The 19,081-nt window shown below is 38.6% G+C and overlaps 1 protein-coding gene across 2 annotated transcripts in view; it reads left to right on the forward strand.

Annotated features, from left to right (window-relative positions):
• Window positions 1-19,081, forward strand: part of MLLT3 (MLLT3 super elongation complex subunit) — a 279,058-nt gene that overhangs the window by 118,732 nt on the left and 141,245 nt on the right. The window contains exon 1 of one of the 2 annotated variants that reach the window (XM_032880506.1): window positions 12,372-12,410. The exons of the other annotated variant lie outside the window; for it this stretch is intronic. Within the exon in view, the coding sequence (XP_032736397.1) occupies window positions 12,398-12,410 (13 nt within the window). The 5' untranslated portion in view covers window positions 12,372-12,397. Of the gene's footprint in view, window positions 1-12,371; window positions 12,411-19,081 lie in introns of those variants that run through there. 2 annotated transcript variants of the gene reach the window in all.

Raw genomic sequence — 19,081 nt, forward strand, 5'->3', positions numbered from 1 at the left:
CAAATAAATAAATAAATAAATAAAATCTTAAAAGCGAACAAACAAACCTATAAAAGGCATGTTTAAAAAAAATTATCACTAGAGGAAAGTGCTATTGATTGATAAAATTCCAGGTAGATTTTGTGATTATTTAAAGGTTTTCTTTCCCCCTCTACGGAATATTTTTCCAATTTCTACTTTTGCTAATTACTATTTGAGAATATAGTAGTTTTTGATTTTCCAGATTGATTTTTGGCTTAATCTCAAAGAGTAGAAACCCAAATTGTTTTAAAATTTTTTTGTTGTCTTTAGCAGTAACACTTCGAAGATTGGGAAACAAATTTTATTCATCTCATAAAACCATAGCAGGTGATTGTCTCTCAGAGTCTGTCTTCCTCATAAAATAAAGAATAGATTTCAATTCTGGCTTATATTTCCCCCCCTGATTTCTTTCCATATTATCATTGCCTTTATCTGGAATTCTCTGCTTTCTTGAGCAGGAATATAAGCGATTGTATAGTGTGGTGCTTTTCCTCATTTTATTCTTCCTTTAGGAAAGTGCTCATGTGGCTTTAACTTTCTTTCTTTCTTTTTTTTTTTAAGATTTCATTTATTTATTTATTTGACAGAGAGACAGACATCACAGATAGGCAAAGGGGCAGGCAGAGAGAGAGGGAGAGGCAGGCTCCCTGCTGAACAAGGAGCCTGACACGGGGCTCAGTCTCAGTCCCAGGACCATGACCTGAGCCAAAGGCAGATGCTTGACCATCTGAGCCACCCAGGGGCCCTGGCTTTAACTTTCTTCTTCTCCTTCTTCTTCCTTCCTCCTCCTCCTTCCTCCTCCTCCTTCTTCCTCCTTCCTCCTCTTTCCTCTTCCTCTTCTTTTTCTTCTTCCTCCTCCTCTCCTCTCTTTCTTCTTCTTCTTTTTTCTTTTTTTTTTTTTTTTTTTTTTTTTTTTAAGATTTATTTACTTTAGAGAGAGAGAGTGCCAGTGCAATGAGAGGCAGAGGGAGAGAGAATCTGGGGCAGATTCCACACTCAGCTTGTGGCTCAGTATCACAGCCCTTAGATCATGACTCTCACCAAAACCAGGGGTCGAACGCTCAACCATCTGAGCCAACCAGATGCCCCTTAACTTTTTTCTTCTTAAAATGCCAAATTTTAATGGGTTTGTGGATTAAGAATAAAAAGAAAAGTGATTTTACATTAAAGTTTATCTGTCTAGGATTCCACGGCTTGCCATATATTTATTTAAATACGTGCCGTTGGTTGATAGGTTGAACGTAATTTCTCTTTTGATTTTATTCATTTTATTCCTTGAAATTAGTACAAGTACTGTAGGACTTTTTTTTTTTTTTTTTAAATATTTCTGGTACCACCCTGGAATGGTTAATTACATTTAGTTTCCCCTTACCTTTTGTCCAACTTTTCCTTCTTCTTTTTTTTTTTTTTTTTTCTTGTAGTTGTTGTTAAGATTTTATTATTTAGGCATATCTGGGTGGCTCAGTGGGTTAAGCCTATGCTTTTGGCTTAGGTCATGATCTCAGGGTCCTGCGATCCAGCCCTACATCGGGCTCTCTGTTCAGCAGGGAGCCTGCTTCCCCCCCATCCCCCCGTCTGCCTCTCTGCCTACTTGTGATCTCTGTCAAATAAATGAATAAAAATCTTAAAAAAAAAGATTTTATTATTTATTTGACAGCAAGACAACGAGAGAGGGAACACAAGCAGGGGTGGTGGGAGAGGGAGAAGCAGGCTTCCTGTGGAGCAGGGAGCCTGATGTGGGGCTCAATCCCAGGACCCTGGGGTCATGACCTGAGCTGAAAGCAGACGCTTAACAACTGAGCCACCCAGGCACCCCTTTTTCTGTACTTTTCATTTTCGTCAAATCACAGAAATAAAATAGCTTGTTCTTGTGTTATAAGCTGCCAACAACGTTTTGTTACTGGAACAGGAATTTTGGGTTATTTTGTCTTATACTCTTCAAGGATTTGTTAGTCTTCCCTGTTCTCTTAGCCTTGTCTCTCGTGACTTTTATTTGAAGATAGGTTGTTTAAGTAGAGCGTACTGTCAGTAGTTGAACGTAAAGTTCTCCACCTGCCCTGGCAGAAGGGGGCGCCCTTATTGCTGTTTTCAGGGTGGCCTCCTTAACACTGAACCTATAATCGCAGTGATTGGCAAGGTTATACTCAGCATTTCTCTTACCATCTTGGGACATTTTCCCAATCAACAAATCTAGGACTTCCTTTAATGATTTTAATCAGACATATTAGAGACCTGCCAAGAAAGAAGAGTATAAATCATCAACTTTAGGAAGCCAAGATCTTTGAAAAGGGTTAAGTATTTTAATGACAGTGTTTTTAGGATATTTATGTAGGCCACTTTGTAGATATGGAAACCTATTTGTCTTGGGAACCCTCTTCATTACAATTTTTTTAAAAAATTTATTTTTTCTTATATTCTTTCCATCAGATGGGCTCATTCATCCCTACGCCCCCTGTAGCCTCTACCGCCTTAATTCTTTGTTAGGCAGAGAGAAATGAGGAGTTTATTTAATATACTTTTGTGAAATAGTGTTCACTTTGTTACTTCCTTTCATTCATAAGTGATGTCTTGGAATCTTTTCCATTTTTTCTGATGCTTTGTTGTCCAAAAATACATGTCTGTCCTCCCCTTCCTAAAAAGATGCATAACATGAAATAACCCCTTTTTGCCGAAAAGTTTAAACACTTTTTACCAAAGTACCTTGGTTACCTTGCTGCCTTTGAATTTGATAATGAGGACTGGCAGGGCATTCATATGGTTAGTTCTTTCAAGAATGCTTTTCTGTCTAAATCTGGGATCAACAATGTCCATTCATTGTTCCTTTGATCTTTATGTTTTGCAGACTTACCTGGCAATCTAGTTTCTCTCATGGAAAACTGGGCATTTGCTTTTTTCCTTTACTACTTATAAACTTGAATTTGAGCCTTCTTTTACCCAATTTCATTTAAGGAGAACAGGTCTTTTAGAAGCTCTTTGAAAGACTCAGATTCCTTTTTTTTTTTTTTCTGGAAGATTTTATTTATTTTTGCTAGAGGGAGAGAGCATGAGCGGTGGAGGGAGGGGTAGAGGGAGAAGCAGACTCTCCACTGAGCAGGGAGCCAGATGTGGGAATTGATCCCAGGACCCTGGGATCATGACCTGAGCCAAAGGCAGATGATGCCTAACCTGCTGAGCCACCCAGGGACCCTGAAAGAATCAGATTCTGTTTTTTTTGTTTTGTTTTGTTTTTTTGTTTTTTAAATAAAAGTCAGATCTTTGCCCACCATGGGGCTCGAACTCATGACCCCAAGATCAAGTGTGTCACATGCTCCATCCACTGAGCCAACCAGGCACCTCTATGTATTGATTTTTTGAAACTATTTTTAAAAGTTATCCATGTTATCTAAGTAAGTTAAAAGTATCATTTATTTAATATGTTGAGATTATCATTCTTTCTGTGATCATTAGTCTGTAATCAAAAGAGGGATTAGTACTCTTTATTTAGAGTCTTCTAAATTCTTGACAATTTTTCAGTTTTCTTTCAATTGTTTTATTGTTCAGTTTGTCTTATATAGTTCACCAGATCGGTGATTAATTTTTCTTAAAGATTTTATTTGAGAGCAAGAGCATGTACACTAGTGGGGGTGAGGGGCAGAGGGAGGGGAGAAGCAGGCTTACCGTGGAGCAGGGAGCCTGATGCGGGGCTCCATCCCAGGACCCTGAGATCCTGACCTGAGCCAAAGGCAGATGCTTAACTAACTGGGCCACCCAGGTACCCCATGATTATTGATTTTTTAAAAATTGTGAAATACACATAGTGTAAAATTTTGTTTCCACTGTTGTGAAGTACGCAGTTCGGTGGCATTAAGCACATATACATTGTTGCATAACTTTGTCCACATCCATCTCCAGAACTTTTTCGTCTTCCCAAACTGAAGATCTTTATGCTGGGAAACAATAAATCCCCTTTCCTTTTCCCCTGCTTCTCCTGGCAACCACCATTCTACTTTCTGTCTCTATGAATTTGACTTAATTGATTTATTTTTATAATGTTTACCTTAACAAAACATTTATCCTTCAAGGCGTGAGTGGAGGGTATGGTTGGGGGGGGGCAGGGAGGAAGAGTTGATTATAGGTATCAGATTAAATTTACTGCCTAGGGAATTAATAAGTAACCTTTACCTGTCTTGTGTATTTGATTATTTTTTATCTGCAGGATTTGAACACAGGGAATATATGAATATGACCTGCCTTTAAAATGCTATGTCTTTGAAGAAAAGAAAATAAAGCTTTGAACTTTCTTTGAGTTACGGGCTTTGCTGATATTCATCTCTCTTAAAATATATATATTTTTTCAATTTGGCTTTTCTTCAGATCATTTTACTTCCCATCTTGAATGTTTAGTCTATGACTCCTAGAGTTCAATGGGAATAATTCCTTGTTTTTTTTAGACAGCTAATGTCTTGATTTTTGACATAGATATGCCTCACATGCCACAAAATTGTTTTGAAATTAGTTTGATAAGAGTGAGATGTTCATAAATTATACCATTTGGGTTGTGGATATTTTGCCTGATAACTCATTACTGGTACAGACTTACCGTTTTCCTAGGTTGGGGGAATGGTCCTCTTTTTCATTGCACGAAGATGGAAGTTTTTCCTGAATGATACTGATTAGGGAATATAAAGCAATTTTCTGGCTTTTGGGAAAGCATGGCTTGAGTTCAAAACTGGTTAGGTTGTTTATCTTTTCAGGAGTGGCTGTAAGCTTCTCCTAAGGCAGGATGGTTCATTCATTTTGTAAACAATCGTGTGATATGTTGGCTATAAATAGAATTTCATTCCAGTAGTGAAGGTCCTATGATTTTCCTAAACAGCAGCAAGTTTTTAGCCTTGGATAGACAGAGTTAAAGGTAACTAGAGACCACAGTTTCTCCCCTTTGTTCCTTACCTGTGGGAGACCAGGAGAGCAGCTGGAAGATGAGGCAGGGGACCTCATAGTACAAACTGGTTCTTCCTGGAAACTTTAAGCACCAGCTTCAGCATCTTTTCAGCTAATGTCTTTTCTGCCATGATTTTAGGTAATAAGCCTAGACAAATATGGAGATATATATATATATATATATATATATATATATATATATATATATATATCTTGTTTTTCCATGTTCTGATTCAGTAATTCTGTTTTAGAATCGCAGCATGAAACAGTCATTAGCCATGACACATTTCTTTCTTTCTTTCTTTCTTTCTTTCTTTCTTTCTTTCTTTTTTAAATTTTTATTTATTTGAGAGAGGGAGAGATCAGGCAGAGAGAGAGAAAGGGAAGCAGGCTCTCTGCTGAGCAGAGAGCCAGTTGCGGGGCTCGATCCCAGGACCCTAAGATCACGACCTGAACTGAAGGCAGAAGCTTAACCCACTGAGCCACCCAGGTGCCCCGCCAAGATACATTTCTATAACGTTTCTCAAGTGGGGGTGGTTTTGTTGTCGTTACAGAATGTCATGGGTAGCCTAGTGAGCTCTTGTTTACTCCCAGATTCCTCTCTATTCCAGTTTTCTATTAATCAACAAATGCTGATACACAAAGACAGTGAATCTTCCATTCCTTGCCTTTGGTGGCATAAACCAGCTGGTGGAGGCCCTAGACCTTCCCTGGAAGAGTGAGCGTGCAGGGCTCTCCTGCAGTAATGACCGCTCTTCCTGACAGTTCAAAGTTTCGTAAAGGTGGGCCATGAGCTAGTCCTTGAAGAATAAGTCAAAAGATTTATTGCCATGTACCTGATAACAATTTGCGTTGTAGGAGTGTGACATTATTTTATTTTCAATTCTTTGCCAGTCTTTTAAAAATACTGCCTCCCCCCCCACTTTTTTTAAACTAGCGAGGTAGACTATCCTTTCCTATATTTATTTACTCCTCGATCTTTGGAGGGTTGCCGGTTAGCGGGCTTCCCCTATTTCTCTCATTAATTGTCATGACTGCTTTGTGTTCGTGTTGGCATACAGAAGACAGGATGTTTGTTGGAATTGTGGTAAAGGTATAGATTGATTTATAGGAAATTAACCTTTTTTTGTGATATTCCATCTTCCCTACCGAAGAGCATGCTGTATTTTTTCGTTCATTCAGGTGTCATAGCTCTCTCGATAAAGTGATAGAGCTTTATTTATGGGTAATATGTGCTTTGAGTTCGTTAAGTTTTTGTGGCTTTTGTAAATTTCGGAAGTTGTTATTCCGGAATGGGATTATTGTATTCTGGAGAAAAGCTATATATATATTTTTTGTGTGTTACCTTGTTTCTGGAGATTCTTTTGGTTCCAGTACTTTTTCAGTGAACTTTCTGTGTTTTTCCAAAGACTAATTTTCTACAAGTTAATTACGTATGGATAATCTTTGTTTGTTATATTTATTATATGTGCTGGGGGTTTCAAAACAGTTTTGAATCATGCTGGCATTAGTGGTCATTCTTGTTGAAGGCTACAAGAGTTCAGTGAAAATAATTTGGCAAACAAAAAAGGAGAGCTCAACACTTGAATAGAACAGATGACAGACAAAAATGTGTTTTAGGAAATGTAAGATTAACTATGGCTTGTGTGTGAAGGAAGTATTACTTTATGGCTGAGAATGATATGTACACTTGTGCAAGCATCTACTATTATTTTATTATTTTGGCTATTGTATATTTATGTGTTGTACAGATCTAGTGCACATTTTAGATCAGGTGAAATCTCTTTGCACAGCACAATTACAATTAATGGCACTGATTTATTTGTCATTAAAAAATCTAAAAATACTGTCCTTATTTTTAAGTCCCACTCCAGGGGGAAATCATTGTTAAGTTTGTTGTTTACCCTTCTGGTTTTTTCTGTAGATATTTAATCACTCTGTGTACACACACTCACATCTGCATGTGTTTATATATTCTTTCACAAAAACAGGATAATTTAAAGCAGAAAATATAGTAACTTCTTAGAAACTTAGCAATAAAATATATTGTGCATCTCTTTTTATGTGATTGATGATTTTAAATGTCTTGGCTTAGTGTTCTGTACTATATTATTATGGTCGTAACATTTCATAGCTATTTATTTTTGGAGCATATGAGAAATAAGCAGGTGAAAGTATATCACAGCAAATAACTTACTTGAGAATAGGATGTATTGTTTAGGTTTCCTTATTTATATAAATCAATTGTTCTAGGAGCCAGTTAGTTAGTTAGAGCCATTTTAAGACAGTTAACTGTCTTAAAATCATGTGTGAGATACATATTTCCCTAAGAGAATTTTACTAATTACAAGCAATTTAGATATGTAAAATCCAGTCATTAACCCAAGCCATGAATATGCTTTTTGCTTTAAAAATCTGTTAAGAAAAATACAGATTTTGTACCAGGGGACTTACAAGTTTGATTCATGTTTTCAAAGACCTTTGCCATACTCCTTATCTTTTGAAAATATTTAACTGAGTTCAGGATGTGAGTGTGATTATATAATTACTGTTTTCTGGGTCATAGTGTTCTTATGTTCACAATTCGTTTTCAGAATTTCATTAAATGTTTTGAATACTTGGGGTAAGTACCATACTAGGTCCTGGCAGTACTAAGTAGAATTAAGGGGGGAAAAAAAGGGGGTTCTTTTTATAGATTTTGCAGGTTACAGACTAGTAGGGGACCAGAGAAGCAGATTTCAAGTGCACTAAAATGTTGCTTATATATAGGATATGGAGGGGAAATATATAGTTTGGGGGGAGGGGCACCTATGAAGAAGATTCTGAATGGGGAAGACAGGGAAGAGAAGTAATTTTGGGATTGAGTTTTAAAAGATGAGTAAGTTTCTCCCAGGCAGGTGGGTAATAGGGAGAGTCTCACAGCACTGAGGGCATAAAAGCCAAAAGAATAGAAACCTTTCTGGTTCTGTGAGCTGTAGGCAGTCAAGTGTGTCCATTGAGGAGGCATTATGCAATGGAGACCTTCCTCCAGCTCAGCAGTACAGGGTCATGGTGGTAGAATGACTGTTCTGTGTTTGCAAACAAGAGTGGAGATTTAAAGGAATAATGTGGAGAGCATGGTGGAGAATGTATTAGAATTCTGCCATGATAGCTTCTTCATGAAAACTTTGAAGAGGCCTAAATGGAAAATATAGTGACACCAGAAGGAAAATAAAACTTACTTGAGGGGCACCTGGGAGGCTCAGTTAGTAAACGTCCGACTCTTGATTTCAGCTCAGGTCATGATTGCGGGGTCGTGGGAGGGAGCCCCATGTCAGGCTCTGCGCTCAGAGAGGTGTCTCCTTGCCATAGTCTCTCTCTCTCCCTCTCGCTCTACCCCCTCTCTAAAATAAATATTGATAAGATTTCTCCCCAAGATCAGTTTGCTGGAGTGCCTTTCTGTGCACACCATCTTTAGCCAAATCTTTTATGATATGTTCATATGCCTGCAAATAATTAATCAACTATAATGATATATGATATATAATGATATTATTGTCTTTCATAGAGGTGAGATCTGCATTTTAATATCTTTGAAGCTGGGATATGTCTGGTGGTAGGAGTTTTCCTGGTTGTATTTCCTTCTTTGTGTGGCATACAGTAGTGTTAAACCTGTTTATGATCAGTGGCATCTTACACTTGAAATACATTAATATTTTGCTGATCGTCATTTAAAAAATCATGTGTATTATTTTTTAATTAAGTTTTCTATTTTAATCCCCTTGTGGTTAATGTACAGTGTTACATTAGTTTCAGGTGTGTAATACCATCTTCCAGCAATCCTGTATTCCTCAGTGCTCACCATGATGAATGTACTCTTACTCCCCATCACCTGTTTCATTCATCCCCGCACCCACCCCACCTCTAGTAACCATCAGTTTGTTCTCTTCTAGTTAAGAGTCTGTTCCTTGGATTGTGTCTCTCCCCCAAGCCACCTCTATTTATTTTGTTACTTAAATTCCACATATGAATGAAATCATATGGTACTTCTCTGACTTATTTTGCATAACCTTATACTCTATAGTTCTATTCATGTAGTTGTAGATAGTAAGATTTCATTCTTTTTTTATGACTGAGTAGTATTCTGTTATGTATACATGCTACATCTTTATCCATTCATCTGTTGATGGACACTTGGGCTGCTTCCATAATTTGGCTGTTGTGAATAATGCTGCAGTAAGCACAAGGGTGCATGTATTCCTTTGAATTTTTTTTTTTTCAATTTTTTGGATAAATGTTGAGTAGTGCAATTAATGGATCATAAGGTTGTTCTATTTGTAACTTTTTGAGGAACCTCCGTACTGTTTTCCACAGGGGCCGCATCAGTTTGCATTCCTACCAGCAGTGCACAAGCGTTCCTTTTCCTCCACATCCTTGATAACCCTTGTTTCTTATGTTTTTGATTTTAGCCCTTTTGACAGGTTTGAGGTGATATCTCCTTGTAGTTTTGATTTGCATTTCCCTGATGATGAGTGATGTTGAGCATCTTTCCATGTGTCTTTTGGCCATCTGCATATGTGTTCCTTGGAAAAATGTTTGTTCATGTCTTCTGCCTATTTTTTAATTGGAAATTGGATTATTTGGGTTTTTTGGTCTTATATCCGTTCTTTATATATTTTGGATACTAACCCTTTATTGGATATATCATTTGTAAATATCTTCTCCCATTCAGTAGGTTGTCTTTTAGTTTCGTTGGTTGTTTCCTTTGCTGTGCAGAAGCTTTTTATTTTGTTATTGTCCCAAGAGTTTATTTTTGGTTTTGTTTCCCTTGCCTGAAGAGACATATCTAGAAAGATGTTGCTACAGCTGATGTCAGAAAATTACCACTATGCTCTCTCTAGGATTTTTATGGTTTCAGGTATCACATTTTGGTCCTTAATCTACTTGAGTTTATTTTTATGTATGATCTGAGAAAGTGGTCCAGTTTCATTCTTTTGCATGTAGCTATTCGTTCAGTTTTTCTAACACCATTTGTTGAAAAGACTTTTTCCCACTCAGTGTTCTTGCCTCCTTTGTCAAAGATTTATTGACCATATAATCATGGGTTTGTTTCTGGGTTTTCTGTTCTGTCCCATTGATCTATGTGTCCATTTTTGTGCTAGTCCCATACTGTTTTGATCACTGTAGTTTTGGAATAAAACTTGAAGTCTGGGATTGTGATACCTTCAGTTTTATGTTTCTTTTTCAAGATTGCTGTGGCTATTTGGGGTCTTTTGTGTACACATGTGTATTTTCTACTTTTAAAAATTGTGATTATCTGCAGTGATACATGAGTATCTGTGGTGGTATGTTGTTGAACATTTCTGATCATTGCTGTAATATAGATTACAGAGTTTGGAATGGTCATTTTGCTTTTAGGGTCTGACATGATTTACAGTTGTTGCCCTCTAATTGTTTGTTCCTTTTTTTTACAACTTTTTTTTGTGTCTGAGGAAGCTATGACTACTTGTCATTTGGCAGTTCCAATACTCAGCAGCTGAGTAGTCAGGTATAATAATTCTAAGATCAGCAGAGACAATTGGAGGTGGGGTGAGGCACGAGGGTAGGTCTGTTTTTTAGGTTTTAAACAGTCAAGAGGTGTAATATAACATGTTAAACACAATTAGTATTGGAAACAACAGGAATTAGTAAATGGCAAGGACAGATGTTTGGTGTCCCCCATTATGAGAGGGGGTTTATTACCTGAGAAATAAATGTACACTCATTGGAATTCCTCTCGGATAAAAACAATAAAGTGAAACCACTCCTTTAATTCCTCTTATACTAATTATCTTCTTAGTCAATATGCATTCTCCTCTTTGGGACTTAACAGAGCTCTCTGTAGTTTTATGATAATCTATTGTTAAACCTCCTGACTGGTAATAGGTAAGGAATTCCTAATGGTATATGTTCTTTATATATATATGTGGGATACTATCTCTTAAATTCAGGAGTGACTAAGATAGGGAAATAGAGGATGCTATGATAGAGAGTCTAGCTTTCTTAGGTTGGCCGATAAAGGTCTAAACAGGCATCTAGAGGAATCTGTAGAAATGGTTAAACTGGACAGGATAAGAGAAGACTGAATTTGGAGTACGTTTCTTCAACACATGTAGGTTGGAGGTTTTAGACGTCAGAGGCTTTAGTCTCTGGAAGCGGGATGTCATCAGCTGTAGATGGTAAAGAGTTGAGAGAGGCTGATACTGTCTTGTCACGGTAATAAGGTAAAATTAGGAGCTGAAATTTCAAAAGGCATTGTTTAATAAAGTCTTTTGCATTCATGTGTCCTCTCACGTATTAAGGGCGCTGTTTTCTTGTTTGCACAATAAAGTGGAGACCTACTCGTTGGAACTTGTCTAATTCAAAGTTAGTACTGAAATTTCTAAGGAAAAAAATATCCAGAATAGTACGAAGTTGTATGTCATCCAAAACTATAGGAAAAATGGACATATAATTCCTTGATGTGGAAATGAAAAGATCTTGAAATATGTGAGTACTTAAAAATTGTATAATATATGATTGACAATAACCTAAAATGATGAAATGAGAATAAACTGCAGCAGGAGGGACTTAGGTGAGAAGTAAATAACTATTTCCTGAAATACGGAACTCTAGAAATGATGCCAGTTGAGGAAGGCATTTAAAAAGGCCTTCTCTGCATAATTTTAAGAAGCCATTAAGTTCTTATTTATTTGGATTGGCTTTAAGGTGTGGTCATCTTGAATTAGAGAGAGGTGTTTTGAATGACTTCCTTGTTCCTTCTGGCCCTAGAGTTGAATACTCTTTTGAAGGACAGTTTGCCAGTTTGATTCTAGTGGTGAAATTTTAGGAAAGTTAACCAGTTGAGGCTGTGAAAGAACATGTGGTGAGGATTTGGCTTGCCACAGTTATTTTAATGGACAGCCAACTCTTTCCCCATACCATTGGTTCTGTAGTATTCATAATCTCTTTTTTTGAATCATGTCCTCATGTGAGTAAGTAACACTTTAAATCATTTCCTTTTGTGTTTATGTCCTTTAACTGAATAGAAAACCTTCCATCACCCTGGCAGTGACAGAAAGAAGTTAAGACCTGGTTCTCTGAAGTTGTCACTACTTGGGTGACCACAGTGTGATCTGGCCAAAATCAGTGACAATGCATATTTTTTAGTGCTAAGGAAAGAACTTTTCTTTTGTTTGACTGAAGGAAAAAAAGTTCTGCGTTAGCTCTTCAGACAGTCTTGACTTTGCTAAGTAGCTTGTAGCCTCTTTGAGGTAAAACTGAAGTAGCTGAATTTTCTCCAGTGCTCCATGCCTAGGAAGTGGGAGGAATTCTTAACTGGCAATATGTTGTTGAAAGAAGGATCTACAGGATGTTGAGCTGGGGTGGGCGGTGGTGGGAGTGGGTAGAGAGCAATTTGATTCCTACTCGCAGTAGGCATCTCACAGTGACATCAGGGATGACAAAATCAGGTAATTGTGGAACAAGAGGCTATTCCTTAGGTATCTCAAATTAAATTGTTGTAGGTCTGAGGTCTTTTCAGGTTCCTGAGGAAAATAGGAAATGGCTGTTGTGACACCAGTTGGGGAATTAAATCAAGAATTAGCCAAGAGTCTTAGATGGAAATTTAGCCAATTTCGCTGTTTCAGCTGTGTGACTGAAATACATAGGTTCCTCATTAGAAAAAATATATGAATATTCCATTTCCTTAGAGTTGCCCTTTCAGAGTTCATCAAGGAAAGCTTGGTGTTCAGTAGCAGGTGACTGGCAATAGTTTGCTCATTCTGATTCTCTCTCTTCTTCCTTTAGGTTCTTGAATCACAAGTAAGTTTTTACCAATAATACTTACTTTTCAAGGCTTACCTTTAGGAATATCTATTAAATACCTCTTCCGAAACCCACTGTGATTTTGTGTGAGTGTGTGTGAGTGTGTGTGTGTGTGTGTGTGACCCCTGCACCTTATCACTGCTGCTGACACTGCAATGCTGACACTATAATCATTTATTTACAAGCCTGTTCTTCAAACAGAGTCATCTGCTCTGGCTGTCTTTGTATTTGTAGCACCTAGCACTTAATAAATAGGCGGTCAGTCGAGAACTAATTGAGCATCTGCTGTCTACCCATCACTACATGAGGCATTCTGAGATCTTAAATGGGTTCTTCTTGTTTCTAGAAGGATAGGAAGGTTTATCAAGTGATTTAGTGCATGAATCCTTTGTGAATTAAGTGGTCATCTTTCTGATTCCGTTGGGCTAGCTTTGCGCAGTGGCAGTATCATAGCCAATGAGGTTTATCTGAGGTGCAGTTATTGCTAATTGATTCCGTTGGGCTGTACAGAAATGCACTTGTGTCTTAAAGAGTCAAATGGCCCTGAATTTCCCAGCCCATAGGGTGAGGCTGCCTCGCCAACATGAAGGAAAAGGAATCCTGACCTTCTTGGCAGAGGCAGGTCCGCGGTAGACTGGCTCTGTCAATCCACCATTGTGGAGTTTCCATATGGAAATTTGTCTTTGCTCAAGTCATCCTGGCGATTACTCAAGTGGTTCTGTTTGCATGCAGGGAAACTTCTAGAACTAGAAGCATTAAGATGAAAGGCAAGGAGCCAGGAGTGAAAGCAGTGGAGACCTTGTCCCAGGGGTAGTGGAGGAGCCGTTTCCCATGCTTATTTATTTCTGGGTCCCCCTTCTTTGAAGAAGTAGGAAGGATTGAAATGGAAAGGCCCCAGGATGCCCCAACAACAGGTTTGTGGCCTATGATTTGGCTCTCATGGAAGCAGCAACAGTTGTTTTTGCTAACTTTTGATTTTATTTTAGCTCTCATATTTTTTCGTCTACATTTTGCTTACTTTGTTGTCTTAAATCTACTATCCAAAGACGGAGGCAGGGGGAGAGAAAATTCAGGGTTTGGCGAAGGAAGGGAGCAGATAAAATAACCTTTTGTATTTGTAGAAAAGACTGCACCTTGTTACAGGCTGTGATATTTTCACATTTTATGTTTTTGGGACACCAGAAGCTTAACTTAGCACTGCGGAAGTATTGTGTCACAGTGATAGGCTTTAGATAATTTCTACTTGTATTTGCACATAATTTATCCTATGTATTATAGGTATTACAGCGCTGTTCAAAGTTATGGGAATTAAACCATTGTGGTACATTATTTCTCTGAAAAATATTTCACAAATGTATTCAAATTTGGTTCTATCCACAAATGAATATTGTTATCTCTGTGACATTTCAGATGTGGATTTTGATAACTGTGTATTTCCAGTATGCCTTTACCTTTCAAAACAGTGTTATTCACAGCATCCCCAGAAAGCAAGCTAGGACAGATTACTACCCAAGTCAAACTGAGTCACAGAAAAGTTGTGACCTAGCCTGAAATGTCATACTTATCCAGTTAGGGCAATGCAGAACTTTAAACTGAAGTACTTGACTTCTCTAAGCTTTATTCTTCTTCCTCTCTCTGACCTGCTTGCTTTGAGTCAAATAAGTTAACTCCTCCTAGGGGAAGGTCTCAGCTAATTTGAAAACCTTCTGGTTTCTTTTTCAGGATTTGTTTGAGGCAGGGACAGGGGATCATCTGTATTCCCTCTTTTTTTTTTTTTTTTTAAGATTTTATTTATTTATTTGACAGACAGAGATCACAAGTAGACGGAGAGGCAGGCAGAGAGAGAGAGAGAGGGAAGCAGGCTCCCTGCTGAGCAGAGAGCCCGATGCGGGACTCGATCCCAGGACCCTGAGATCATGACCTGAGCCGAAGGCAGCGGCTTAACCCACTGAGCCACCCAGGCGCCCCTGTATTCCCTCTTGTAAAATAATAATAACAACAACAATAATGATGATGATGATGATGATATTATAGGAAAAAAAGCTCTTTTGTAGATGTAAAGAGACACCAACAGCAGTAACAACATAAAAAGCAAATGAATTAGGGAATAGTTGTCGTGCTTAAAATCACCCTTCACAGTAATTGCCTTGGGGTGCAAGTACAAAGTTAAAAACTTTCATAAGAAACTTAAAAGCATATAAAGAGCCAGCAACTCCTTCCCCCCAAAACCTCCTAAGTAGCCAACAGCATTATGTCATGTTAGAATATTAAATTTAAGGAGGAAACCATTTTAAGCAGTTTCTTCCAAATGAGCCACCCCCTCCGTAATTAAAGAGATCCCTCACGTTAGGAATAACAGGAGAAAACAAATTCAGGCCCTGCCAGATGAGGGCAGACCAGGATCTCTTTAATCCAGAGTCTTCAAATCCAAACCGTCATGAGGTGCTGTCAGTCTCTTCCTTCATAGTCTCTGAAGTTCATTGGCACAGCTGTTGTTCCCCTCGGAGCCCTCTGTGGAGCGTGGGTTCAGAGTTCCTAGAGGTGGGACTGTACCTCTGCAGAAGCCAGCCCTCCCCCCTTCCCTCCAGGTGCTTACACAAACACAGCCTTATTTCTGAATGCAACTAGACTGTGAAGTAAGTAGGAGTCACTTGCCACACAGGAGGAGAGCTGAGAGATTAAAGTGACTTGCCCCCCTTCATAGCTATTAAGTGGTGGATTTAGAATGGAAACTCGGTCGTCTTATTCCCAGAGCTGTGTCTTAACTGCAGTGAAAGTTTGCAGTGGAAGGGAAGCCGATGTCACTCTGATCCTAGACTGGTAGGGCTTTGTGAGACCATGATGGGTAGTTGGAGATGTCCCTTGATAGAGTATGGTGTCACACCCCGCAGTTCATCAGCCATAATTCTGCGTCCTGTTTCTGGCTTACTTTCAAGAGTTGTGTGTCTGTCAGTGGGCACCTGTTCTGTGCTGGGTATGGTGCTCGGCCCTGAGTCCTGTGCTTTCACAGAACCCACCTCCCCTCTCCTCTGCGCACCTGTTCAGTGAGAGCCAGCACTGTTTATAGAGCCCTGCAGGCATGGCCAAGTACGTCACGGTAACTTCAGTTCACATATATGAGCTAGAGGAATAAGGGGCTGCCCCCGAGTGCGTTGCTACCAGTGTGGAGGGAATGCCAGATCTCCAGCAGGCTGCTGGAACCACAGCCATACTCACTCAGCTCTGGGGCAGGGCTGAGGGTGTCCTTGTATTTGAACAAGGCTGTGTTTCTCTGGATCCAGCCCAGATGATGACTGGACTTCTTCCTTGCACAGTTGTAAATAGGGGATAAAGTTGACAAAGGCTAGAACAGAAGCACTTCCTCTGCTACCCACTTAAAACAAACAAACAAACAAACAAACCATAACTGTTTTACAGGTTAGTAATCTATGAAATATACAGTCAGAGAAAATATTCCTTTTTCTTTGGGATTTTCTTTGTAGCTTTTCTATCCCCACGATTGCTCATCTCATTTTAGGGTAAAAGTGAGCTTGCAGATACAACGCACGACACTGGGATTCGTTCCTCTTAGCGCATCATTGAATGGGACGGTGCAGACCTGAAGACACCAGCTCCAGCCCTCATTTTATAGAAGGAACTGAGTCCTGGGGAGAAAGGATGTTGCTCTGCTTGGACCTTGGGTCCCAGAGCAGGGAAGAGAGGGGGCGTTTCAGAGGGGTTTTTCCTGTCCTCTTTTATCTTCCTATATGCTCAGTTCGGTGGTCAGCTTCAGTTCTGGGGGCTAGAGTTGGTTTCCATGTTGGGGAGGTCTACTTTCAAAGACTTTAACTGGGTCTGTGAGACTACATCAGGGTCTGTAGCCCACTGCCTTTGTAAACCAGAACCTCTGTTTCTCATTCTCTCTCAAATACTACTTTAAAACAAATGAAACAAAACAAAACAAAAAAACAAAGCATAAGCACCTTGTGAGTTGATTGCCTGAAAGAGAAAAAAAAAGGCCTTGAGATTTCCTATCATGACTGATGGAACAAACCTTAAAGTCAACACATTAGACTTTTTCATTTTTGTTCCAGCTTTCTCCTCGCAAATAGAAGAATTTAATAAGAAAGGAACCCATGGTTCCAAGACAAATAGGGTCTAAGTCCAAGACATCTAAAGCTTGTGTGGAATCCCTCCGGCATTTATTCCACTAGGCCCCAGGGAAGGGAGGAGACAAAAGTCCATATCCCTGTTGTAGTCAGAGTTGGTTCAATTAAAGGTGAAACTGTCTGTCAGACTATTTATAGCATGTTTATAACATGATGGAAAAAACAAAAGACCATAGGTTTTGAAGCCGGCCTTTATTCACAGATAGTAAAGACTTTTTGTTTTAAAGGATAGATTCCCTAACATGCTCTATAGTAATTGGTAAGAATTTTTTTTTTTTTAAAGATTTTATTTACTTATTTGACAGACAGAGATCACAAGTAGTCAGAGAGGCAGGCAGAGAGAGAAGGAAGCAGGCTCCATGCCGAGCAGAGAGCCCGATGCGGGGCTCGATCCCAGGACCCTGAGATCATGACCCGAGCCGAAAGCAGAGGCTTAAACCACTGACCCACCCAGGCACCCCGTAATTGGTAAGAATTTAAACCATGTTATGTTAGCTAATTTGGTAATTGTTATCCTATTCATTATTAACAATTTGTGTTTCATGTTGAGAAGTTAAGGAAATGTCAGTCTTTTTTTTTTTTTTTTTAATTTGTTTTATTTATTTGACAGAGATCGACATAGTGAGAGAGGGAACACAAGCAGGGGGAGTGGGAGGAAGAGAAGCAGGCTTCCCTTCAAGCAGAGAGCCCGATGGAGGGCTCGATCCCAGGACCCCGGGATCATGACCTGAGCCGAAGGCAGACGCTTTACTACTGAGCCACCCAGGCACCCCAAGGAAATGTCAGTCTTTACGATGAAGACATGACTAATTTTTAGATAGAAATAGAGGGGCTTCAGGATATTGTCTTAGAATGTAAAATATTTTTCATTTTAAATACTTAGAAGATTGGGTTTCATTGGCATTTCCAAGGAATTTCAACCAGGTAGGATATGATTAATAGAGCTTCCAGTATAATTCTGTGAACTTTTTGTTGAATTTTTGGTATATAGCTATATATTATCATTTATTCTAGCCCCCCATCTCCATGCTTTTGAATTAAGGTACCCTCACTTTTTTTATTTTAAAGATATAAATTCATTGGGGGTTTTTGGGGTACTATTTTACAAGTGACTACTGCTATAACTTATATTTGCATAATAAAGAAGGAATGAGGTATGCTAAAGTCTACAAAGAAACTTTGCTACATGACATATTTGACTCTGAGATTCATTCATCAAAGTAAAGTTGCTGTCTTGAGGGCTCTGGGTGGAGGGTGGGGTGAGCCTGGTGGTGGGTATTATGGAGGGCACGTATTGCATGGAGCACTGGGTGTGGTGCATAAAGGATGAATTTTGGAACACTGAAAAAAATAAATAAAAGTAGAAATTAAAAAAAAAAGTATTTCTCTGATTTGGGTCTTTCTAGCTTGTTTAGAAAACAAACCCACCGACTTGCCTTTTTAGTTCTCCTAGAGAAGATGGCACAAAACCATGAGAGTGTATAGCAGTTTTCCCTTCTGTTTTGTTAGCCTTATTTATCATAAGGCCTTTTATCCAGAAATGTCTTCCCCAAATAGAAGCATTTAATGTTGGAATAGTCATATCCTAACTGTTTTTGGAATATTTAGGAAATTTTTTAGGTAGCATTCTCTTACTTGCTATTTAGGAAAAGAAGCACTAGCGAAATGTGTAGTTTGCTCCAGTAGGACAGTTTTGTTGCTAACTGAAATAACACTCTGACTGATCACTTTACTGGTATGGCTGTCTTTAACCCATCAAAATCAAATATCTGTATTTTGGAGAAGGACTCAATTTTGGTGGATTGCTAGCCCTCATATTTAGGTCATACCAAATTCATGGAAAATATAGGTAATGTAAATCAAAGTAATGAAAGTCAAGTGTGATTTTGCCATAAAACTAAAGTGAAAATGGTGGCTTCCATTCCTGACTCAAGGACTTTGGGCCAGGTTTTTGTTTTTGTTTTTTTTTAAATAAATGAGCCAAGCACCATATTTAATCAACTATAAATGGTGTATTTCTGATCCTGTTGGATTGTCTTTAATATGCACGACTCATTTTAATATAGCAGTTTAATAGTAGCAGGTTGTATGAAATTGTTTAAAATACATTAACACATTCTTGCATATTTCTTAACCAGAGACCGTTTGTGCTTTTTTAATACAACAGT

This window comes from Lontra canadensis, unplaced genomic scaffold (genome assembly GCF_010015895.1).
Source record: "Lontra canadensis isolate GAN:19392208 unplaced genomic scaffold, GSC_riverotter_1.0 scaffold70, whole genome shotgun sequence".
NCBI classification, from domain to species: Eukaryota; Metazoa; Chordata; class Mammalia; order Carnivora; family Mustelidae; genus Lontra; species Lontra canadensis.